The sequence below is a fragment of the Apium graveolens genome, chromosome 1 (assembly GCF_009905375.1).
Source record: "Apium graveolens cultivar Ventura chromosome 1, ASM990537v1, whole genome shotgun sequence".
Taxonomy (NCBI): Eukaryota; Viridiplantae; Streptophyta; class Magnoliopsida; order Apiales; family Apiaceae; genus Apium; species Apium graveolens.
Genome location: NC_133647.1, coordinates 121814656 through 121825362, shown reverse-complemented (window position 1 = coordinate 121825362; position 10707 = coordinate 121814656). Strand labels below are relative to the sequence as shown.

The following is a 10707-nucleotide window of genomic DNA, read 5'->3' as shown; positions in this document are numbered from 1 at the left end:
TCAAATTTCGTCTAAAATTCGAGTTTAAGAATATTGGAGCTCGAGGATATTAAATTTGACGTAGATTGACCGTTGGACTTTTATTAACTGTGCTTTTGTAATTGTTATGTAATAGACATTTGAATTAGTACATTATATTATATTTAAGTTTTGAATTTGAATTAAAAAGTGATTGTTACATTATTCTTTGTGATTTTTTTTTATAATTTCATGTTCGTAAATTTAATCGATAACAAACTCAATTAGGAAAATGTAGAGTGATAATATGTGATAATCTCTACGTAATGAACATGATTACACACGAGAGATGAACACTAAATGTATATGATCTTCATCAATATGATGAACCAGAGAAATGTTTACATTCTGCACTAATAAGCTAAACAAGAGTAGATGACAACAAAACCAAGAAGAAAAGATACAGTAATTAATACTACACTGAATACAAAGTAACAGACTATATCCTGTAACTAACTTTCAGCAATCCCAATGTATAACTAACTAGCTGACGTGTCAAGTGACAGCTGGTATGACAGCTGAGACAGTTGGTGCTGCTGATGTGGAAACTGATTGTGCAGAATGTGTATTGGATATTTCATTATCCCCCTCAAGTTTGGCATATCGACAATGATAGGAGACAAGCCTAACTTAGACAGAAGAGAATTAAAATGTGGAGATGGTGCCACCTTGGTAAAAACATCAGCCAACTGAGACTTAGACTAGCAGGAGAATTAAGGTTCGATTCCCAGTCATCCCCAACATTCTTACAATTTATTATAGACACGAAAGGCAGTTATACCCCAAAGATGGGCGCCGGTGTTCCACTCTTCGACCCATAAATGGGTTTTCGAGTGAGGGGGAGTGTTAAATATATGATCCTAATGGGGCCTTACTCTAACACGTTAAGGTTTTAGATGAGTTGGTTACTCAACAATATCTTACTGGAATACAAAGAAGATATATAAGAAAATCTAATTACAACACTAAGGTAAAAAGGTGGATATGAATTACAGTGAAAAAACACATAAATCTATAAGGGAAGAAGCGTAAATTACAGTGATTAATGAAAAATCGTTGACACTAAACTTTTCGGAGATGATGTGTTTGTCGGACATGATTGATACTGTGATGTGTATAAACATGTATGTATGTGCATAATCGGTGATAATTGATAGAATGCAAAGTAAAATGGGGCGTTGAAATCGACAAGGTGTCGGTGTATTTTTTAGGAGAGATCAGGAGTTCGATTTATGATGTGTGGTATAATTAATTAGTAAGAAAATGGATTGATAAACAGTAAATAAGATAAAATTTAAATATTTGTTTATTTACTTAAATATATATTAAAATCACCATCATCTAGTGAGAGCAAATTCAGGCGCTCCCACCAATTACAAATATAAACCATGCATAAAAAAATACATAACACTATGATAACATTTGCTAAAAAGAATAGGCTCGGATAGACAAATGATAGAAATAATCACAAAAAGGATAATATCTATACAACATTTAATTTCAAAGATTAAATTATCTAGTAAAAATACGAGTAGGTTTGTAATCTAACACCAGAATTAAGGTGCAGTGACATTTATGAACATTCCAGCAATACAATGGCCCATGGTGCCACAAATGAAGTAATTTGATCCAGGTCCGAGCACTATTGAATCATGACCCGAAGTATAAACAGCAGCAACCTCCTCAGGGATTGAACAATTCAGATAATTCGCCTCGTCTACTGGAACCACATTGTGCATGTCTTGATCATAGTTAAATACTGCAAATACAAGATTTTAAACTGAGAGACAGTGTGAGAAGAAAAAACTCGACTAAAATGACTTTAGTTATTATTATACCAAACAGTAATTTGTATTTGAACAAAAAATGACTTCAACTCATGCATATAAGTGAACATTTGAACAAAAAGAATCGTATACTTACCAAGTATGTCACCCGCCCGAAAGGTAATATTGGTATCATGAGGCCAGTCCTTTACATTGAAGTTCCAGCTAACATTGTACACACCTGCATCATCAATTCATTCATTTTTTGAGCATTAGTCCTGAGCTTGATTATAAATTTATTAGAAAGAAGTGCTAATTATTTCTCAATTCATTCATGAAAAGAAGTGCTAAGTCTCTCTCCCTCTCTACCTTTGTCCCTCGCCTCTCTCTCACACACACAAACAGAAGACAAAAATTGAAATTAACAATATGAGTTTTATCATTTATGGATATGCACACACGTTATACTAATATCTGCATGCACATATACGTGTTATAACTGAAAAATACCTTCACGAATGCCCCCTTACACGTACAATGATCACACAAACAAACATAAATGAGGATATAATTCAACTCTGTTTGCAAGAAATCAATAAGTTCAAGACATCCGACAATAAAGTTTTAATTCTCTCCACATTAATATATGATATATCTTTCCCGAAAAATATTATATGTGCGCGCACGCGTTCGTGTACCTGGGACAATCCAGGGGATAGAGGGGAACGGCACAGCGTCTGTACTAGGCTTAAAGTGCACTGTCTCGTGACTTTCCAGATGATGATGACGATGACCGTGGTGATGGAGGCGGTGGTGGCGATGACCTGCAGCCGCCATTTGGATGGCTGAAGATGATAATGCTAACAAGATTGACAATAATAAAATGAACAGTCTGGAAATAATTCTCATTTTTTATTAAAAAATCAAAATAATATATGAAACAAGAGCTAATTAGCTAGCTCTAGCTAAGTAAATAAATTTGAAGCTAGTATTTGTTGTGATCTTTATGTTTATATACTTGAAGAACAAGAAAGTCCCTATACTTGGGCGGACTTGCTGACTATTTCTTAGTTGTAATCGCAATCGCATTCCCCCCTCTTTTTTAATATTATTTTTCTAGTAATTAAATACTTTTAATTAACTAGAACCAGAGAGTTGAATTAGATATAGGAATTGTTGTATTTACAAAATTGGTATGTTTGATAAGAATGCGCATATTGTATTGATCAAATAAATAGCATCAATTTAAATATTTTATCTTTTTATCATTTTATTTTATAAGTAATCCTAGAGGTAAAAAAGAGGTAAAAAAATAATTACAACATAATATGAAATGGATGATGTGTATAAGATAATTTAATTTGTGTGAATGTAGGAGATTCATTTTTATTTAACGAATAAAAATTTAAAATGTGATATTTATAACAATTTTGTGAATAAATTTTATATTCCTATATTTTTCTTATTTTGTTCATTCATCTGTAATTCTCGTATTCAAATTGCATAATGGACCAATGAACTAGTTTTTGACCGGATGGAACAATGAACATCCCATAAGATGCTAGAGCAAGACTTGTAAGCGTGATTCATTTTCATAATATATTATTATGTTGTCACAGACTCACACGGGGAAGGGACCTTTTAATTGCTGGCTATTGCTTTTCTTGTGTTACACCTTTTGCACATTAGGGTTTTGTTTCACCTTTAAAATGACAATTTGATTTTTGTGCCGTTTAACCATGAAACCCCCCCTACATTCAATTTAATGATGGAATTAGCTTATTCACTTCATCACTAAAACAATAACTCACTCGATACCAAATTATTCTAATTTTCGAGAGCCCAGAAATATCATTGGTTTATCTTTTCCTGTTTTTTGTAAATTCAATCATGAGATATTCAACGTGAATTCTAGATTATTATATGTCCCTAATTTGTCTTGTGTGTATTATATTATGTGTGATTCAATATTACATTTTATGTATATAAAATTATAAATATGGTTCATCGCCATTTAATCTGATATATTTATGCTTTTATTTTATTTTTTTCCCCAAAAGAGTACACATGTACCCAATTTTTTTTCTTTCGTGGTCATGTAACATTGAGATTTTGGGCTTTATGATCTTAATTAATTATTTGGTTGTAAACTTTCGTAATGGGCTGATAGCTGCATTTTACGCAAGGTTTCCCTGTTTCCTTGTTTCAACCCGGGTTCTAGAAATTGCCCAATCGGCCGAGTACTCGACTCAAATATTAATTTTTATCTCTCATTTAATTCAATTTTCGAGTAGTCTAGTTTAAAGTCAATTTTTTTGAAAATCGGTTAATACTCGGAATACTCGATTTTGTGCGAGTACTCAAGGTCAAACCCGACTTTGCCTTTATTCATTTTTTATTAGTACTATGTATAACTATATATTATCAAACCAAAAATATAAATAAGTTTTAATGCACATACACAAAAATTAGAATAAAATGAATAAATATGTGAGAGATAAAATTAATAAAATAATGATACTTGATTAATTATCCGAGTACTCATTCTGAATTTTGAATACTCGTTTTTCTGAAACAAAACTGAGCTAAATTGATTTCCGATTTTTACAACCTTGGTTCCAAGTGGAAACCGCATTTTTATCCCTACCACAATCATAGTATTTGACCATACTGATAAATAACAAATAAGAAATGAAAAAAGAAAAAATCATAATATTATTTTAGAAGGTCGCTTCTAATCGCTGTTTAGTAAACTCGTATACTTTTATATAAAGGAGAAGATTAGGGCGGTGGGGTGACCCATCTCAAATTGTTTCACTCTATTTTTCTAACGATCTCAAATTTTTTAGTTACTAAATATTTACAACTAATTTATATTCTTCCAAAAATTTTCTATTTTCTTCATAATTTAACTTACAATCTGTTACTCATGCTATTGGTCAAGATTGGGTTGACTTGGTTAGTTACTTACTTAGTCCTTAATTCTTGTTAAGCTTTGTATATAAACCTTTCTATATGCTACATTGTATCAATTTATTCTGTTATAATATTTATTGTTCTTTATCATTACTTTCTCTCTGTATAATATAGTTCTCTATAATATAGTTGAACTTTACAAATTTGTCATGGTATCAGAGCTATCTGAACTCGATTCATTGCTTCCGCACACTTTTCATTTGCTAATACATACATAGATCTTCATCTGTTCTCCTTTACATTCTTATCTCTCTCGATTTCATCTCTCTCGTGTATCATTTCTTGATTTCTCGATCTGCAATTGCACACATATTACTTACAGATTGTTGATTACTCGATATGTCTAGTTATGACGACTTATGCTGCTACTAAAATTGGAATTAATATTGCTTCAACGTTATCTACTTATGCTACTATTTCATCATTAATTGATGCAAATCATCGTTATTATCTTCAAACATCTGACAATCTAGGTATTCTTCTTGTGAGTCAGTTATTGACTAAGCAGAACTATTATCAATGGAGTTTATGCATCACTATTGCTTTATTTGCTAAAATGATGTTTGGACTTATTGATGTAACTTTGACTAAACCTCTTACTACATCTGTTTGTTATGCTATCTAGTCTATATGTCATAAATGGTATTATTGTGGTTGTTGAACTCTATGTCTGTTGATATCCGTAATAGTGTGCCTTATTTCTCTACTGTAATGAAAATCTGGGACAATTTAGTAATTTATTGATCTCAATCTAATATTTCTCGTGTTTTTAAATTACCTAAAGAACTTATCACTCTTCAGTAAGGCTCATTGAGCATCACTGCTCATTTTACCAAATTTAGGACCCTTATGGTTGATTTTCATAATCTCATCCCATTACATAAATTTATTTATGTCATTCGCACCTATAATAGTGATAATGCTAAAAAATTAGACAAATATAAGAATATGCTGAAACTCGGTCAATTTCTCATGGGCCTTAATGACCTATATACCGCTATTAGAGGTCAATTACTGATGATGCAACCTTTACCTCTTCTAATTCAAGATTTCTCACTTCTGGTTTTAACAAAAAAATCTCAACGAGAATTTTCTAAAATCTCTCAGTCTCCAGTTGTTGTTGATAACTTTGCTATGAATGTTAAGTATACTAATTTGTCTAAGTTTCATTTTACTGGCCAGCAAATTGTAAATCATTTTAACTCTTCTTAGAAGAAACTACCTGATAACACAGTTTACTGTGATTACTGCAATAATTTTTGTCATAGCATAGATGTTATTCCCTAACAATACAGCAATAATTACAGAAGGGGGTTAAATATAATTCTGGCTACTTTTTTAAATTTAAAGAATGTTCTAACTTGATAAATATAACAGTGTTTGATTAGCAATGGTGCAGAATAAAAGAGTGATACAAATCAAAATACTAAGTAATGAAAACACAAGTTTTTAAAACTTTCTGGTGGATTTGAAAGTATCCACCAGATATATATATATATATATATTAAATTGAGAACTCTTTGAAGGTTTGAATAGCTCACAGCTGCTTACAAGTTTGAACAACTAAACTACAGAGAAATGCTTACAGAATGTAGCTTGATTTATTTCTCTGAAAATAGGCTTTCTTAGTTAATTGTTCTACTTGCTACATGTGATTTATATATCACCAAGTTTACATGATAATAAGACAAGATAATAAAACAAAATATATCTAGTCTAACTCCATGTTACTTCACTACTTTATTCCAACATCTTTGAATATCTTCACAATTGCATGGAAATGGTAATACTTCTTTGTTCTCAAATTCCTGCTTAACAGGCTGCCACATTCCTTTTGCAAACACCCAACGCATGTGACTGTGTTGTCACTGTCAACAACTATTTGAATTTGATCATCCGTCGGGACTATGCTTGTCATCCATCGAGAGTTTTATTGATCATCCGTCGGGAGTCTTGTAGATCATCCGTCGGGAGTCTATTTGCCACTTGACTCTATTTCACTTATATAGAATTACAAGACTTCTCATATTAACAATTAATCAACATATTCTGCATATCAATCTAGTAGTCAACATGACTTACAGAACCCTAAGCAATCTACTTAACTAATACATATTGTTTGCAGAAATGTGCTACAGTTCTTATTTGTTACATAAGCTCCTCACTCGATGGATGTCAATTTGTCATCCGTTGGGACTATAAGGTTCATCCGTCAGGACTATATTTAATCATCCGTCGAGTGCTACAAATTTCACCAAGTTAAATCTACTAAGATGTTTTGTTTAACTTATCATCAAGTTCACAACATATTCCTAACAATCTCCCCCAATTTATGTCTACTGGAATTGTAGTCATAAATTAAGAGAAACTTGATGATAACAAAACACCAAAAAAAATACAGATTAGAAAGTAGTAGATAAAACTAATAAGTGCTACGAAATTTATTGAAAATTGAACAAAGCAAAGTGTACAAAGAGTTCTCACAATTATTGTCAAGGTGCTCCTCTAGTCTGAGCATATATTTCTATTTCTTTGATTGTCTGAATTTCTTCCCAAGCTTCCTGTTGTTTTCCTCTATTTGATTCTGGAGTTGTCTATGGAATTCAAGTTCATCAGTTTCAGATAGATCCAACATTTCTTGCATTTCCAATAAAGTCTCATTACTAGAGATTCTCAATTGGTCATCTAGTCTGAAGAATCTTCTAACTCCCTTATCATCCATGAATTTCATCAGCCAATAAGGCCTCAAATGCACTCTCTTCCCAGTGAAAGGAATTGATAGAGTTTTTGGAAGTGCATCTTTGGCTTTATTACTCCTTAGCTCTTCAATCTTCTTCAGAACCAATCTCCTTGCAGTCACATTGAATCCAAAGTTTTTTTTGAAAGATGAGTAGATCTTTATTAGTACAGATTGGCTTTCTTCTAGAATCATGTGAAGTGGCCATGTGATTTCTTTCCCTGCCTTGTACTTAAACACCAATCTTTCAGGAAGATGTCTATGAGCATCAATTCCTCTTACTTCTTCATGTTCATCCAAGTAGAGGTTTAAGTCTGAAAACTCTTTGATGTCACAGATATATAACAGATCTTCCTTGTTGACTGCAGATTTAGATTTGGTTAGGGTTTTGGTTCCGAGAATAGCAGACTTGCTTTTCTTGGTTGCTCTAATCTTTGTCTTCTTTGGCTTGTTGAAGATAGGTAAGTTGAATTCAGGAATTGGCAGACTTTCCCAGTCTAATGGCTCATTCTTGGGAATAATAGGCTCACCATGAAAATTCTTAGTTGAATCCACCTTGAATTCTTCATGTACCACTAAGGGCTTGGATTTCCGAGTTGAAGTTGTAGACTATTTGGGAATGTAGTCTTCCATTTCCTCATCACTAAAGTCCAATTTTCTCTTAGAATGAAGCTTGTATCTGAATCTTCTTTTCTGTGGAGGTTCATTTTGCATTTTTTGATTCTGAGCTTCAGTTATCACAGGTGGTTTTTCAGACATCTCAGTTGTAGATTTGACAGCTTGAAGTTTGGCCAAGATAGCAGCTTGCTCCTTCTTTTGTTTGAGCTTCTTAGCATCTAGAGCATCCTGCTTCTTTTCTTGCTTTATCATTTATTTTTCTTCCTTCTTAGCTTCTAAAAATAGAGGGTGTCCAACCACCACACAGATCTCTTTTCCATTCATGTAGATCTTGGTAATTCTCTTCTTTTAAACTGAATCAGATGGATCTTTGTAAAAAGCAATTGACCTTTTCAGCAGCTTCTTTTCATCTGGCCTAGGTGCCTCAAACAAAAGATCCACAGGATTTTTGTCTGAGAACTTTGAGTAGTTTCTTTTAGGCTTCAGAATCAGATCAGCTTTTGGAGATTTGATGCATGAAGTTTGGCCTTTTTCCAAGCTGCCTAGACTAATTTCATGCACTGAGATATGTTTGACTTGAGAATGGTGATGAAAAGTCGTGTCTGGCATCTGTAACTGACCAAATTTCTTCTGAATATCAGCATCAATATTTTTCCATTTCTCATTTAGTTCCTTCTCAACAGCTGCAACATCAAACATCTTTGGATTTGTCTGTGAATCAAGTTTAGCAGCTGCTATTTGGATTAGATCAATGCTGTAAATACTGGAAATACTGGTGGATTAGATCAATGCTGTCAAGTAGAGTGGACGTTTGTGCATCCACCAGCTTTTGCAGCAACTGATTTTGTTGTGCTTGATGAAGATGAATAGCTGTTAAAGAGGCTTCCATTGCAGTCATCCTTGTATCCAGGGAATCCAGTTTAGTGGCAAGATCAGAGTTCTTCCTTAGCTGTCTTTTAATGTCAAGCATTGTTGCATCTAGAATTTTAGCATTCAATCTTTCAAAGACATCTTTCTTTACTTGGTCAATCTTTGTCTTGATGGAAGTGACATCTTCATTATGTTGAAGAACTTGGATTTGATGGAGTTGCAGTGAGTTAAGATGTGCTTGTAGAAGCTTCTTGGTGCTAGCATTGGTAGCGGCTTGAAGAGCATTGTATGTCTGTTGTATGATGTGAAAAAGAGTTGTCTTGAAATGATGCTCATCACACTCTTTAGAAAACACCCAAAAAGGAAGGTTTGATCTCGAGCTAGGGCCTGCTTCTCCCCCTATGTCCATGAGCTCTTCACTATCACCATCATCTCCAAAGAAATCTGCATACTCACCAGTACCATAGTCAACATCATCACCAGATCTAGGTGACATGGCTGTGATGGCATCCTTAGCTCTTTGCATTGATTGTGTAGTATGCACCAAGTTCAGCATCTTTTCTGCATGTTCATTGCCCTGTCCAGCCAAAAGTCGATATGTTGGAACAGGATGAGTAAATGCCTCAGCATCTAAAGAGATGGAATATATGACAGCTTAATCATGTTGAGATAGTTTCTCTCTATCTACATCATTGACATTCATTGACTCACTAACAATGATGTCCATCATTATTCCTCCTGTACCTGCATTTCTCTCATATTATCTCTGTTCTTGCAATAAGGGCTCCCTTGGCTTCCCACCCTCACCTTCACCATCTAAGGTGGGACTCCTCTCACTCACTTTTTCCAGACCTGAAGAAATGGTCTGCATAGGTTCACTCTTTTCCTCTCCTTTTGCCTGGGAGCAACCCAGCCTCTCACTCAATTCACTCCCTCCCCTCGGTCCTAAAAGTGATTGTACTACTACTAGATCATCTGCACTTGTAAAAATTATTGGGATTTGAAGTTGTGCAGAGAGTACCGACGGATGAGAAACATCCATCGGGATAGTAGTTTGGCTAGCCGATGGATGAATGTTGTAAGGCACATCTGTCGGGATACAATCACTATTCGACGGATGAATAATATCCACCGGGATAGAAGAAATGAAAGAGTTTGGAGTCGAGACTATTGTAGACTCTGTGCAGATTGATGAAAATTTGGGCACGATGTCTCAATAGACTCAGAAAGTATTGGCAAGTGAGCCAACAAATCATCTAAAAGATGATGCTCACTTGCTTGGATTTTTGGCTTCTCCAAGAGAGTTAAAGATGGAGAATTTGGAAGTGATGTATGAATCATGTCTATATCCAGTGACTGTGTGGGTGAATTTGGTGTTTCAGGTGCTTCAATTGTCAATGATTTTGGCTGTGACTCCACATTTATTGGAGCCACATCAAGCTGACTTTGAGATGGTACAATGACTGAGTCTTTAGCTCCAGTTTGCACTGTCAGTGTTCCCTGTGCATCCCCAAGGGTTTTAGATCTTTTCTTTCCCACATAAGTTTGTGGTAAACTTGTGTCTCTAACCCTCTTGGCATGTACTCCTGGTTGGGAGCTTGTTTCAATAGTAACATCCTTTTGGGAGGATGAAACTAGAATTGAGTTGATTTCCTTATTAACAACCACCGTTTGTTGGGAAACTGTGGTGTGGCTAGTCTTGGGTACACTAATCTCACCAGC

General features: G+C 34.2%; 1 protein-coding gene across 1 annotated transcript; it reads right to left on the bottom strand.

Moving 5' to 3' along the window:
* Nucleotides 1-1306: 1306 nt before the first annotated feature.
* On the bottom strand, nt 1307-2778 carry LOC141720641 (basic blue protein-like). The gene is made up of 3 exons (XM_074523164.1): nt 2483-2778; nt 1942-2025; nt 1307-1777 (listed from the first exon to the last, which is right to left on the bottom strand). The coding sequence occupies exons 1-3, from the start codon at nt 2691-2693 to the stop codon at nt 1575-1577; spliced, it is 498 nt and encodes a 165-aa protein (XP_074379265.1). The 5' UTR covers nt 2694-2778; the 3' UTR covers nt 1307-1574.
* Between the last annotated feature and the right edge of the window lie 7929 nt (nt 2779-10707).

Coding starts and splice junctions, on each gene's coding strand:
- LOC141720641 (XM_074523164.1), bottom strand. CDS start 2,693: ATGAGAATTATTTCCAGACTGTTCATTTTATTATTGTCAATCTTGTTA. Junction 2,026..2,482: donor TATCCCCTGGATTGTCCCAG/GTACACGAACGC, acceptor TTGATGATGCAG/GTGTGTACAATGTTAGCTGG. Junction 1,778..1,941: donor TCGGGCGGGTGACATACTTG/GTAAGTATACGA, acceptor TTGTATTTGCAG/TATTTAACTATGATCAAGAC.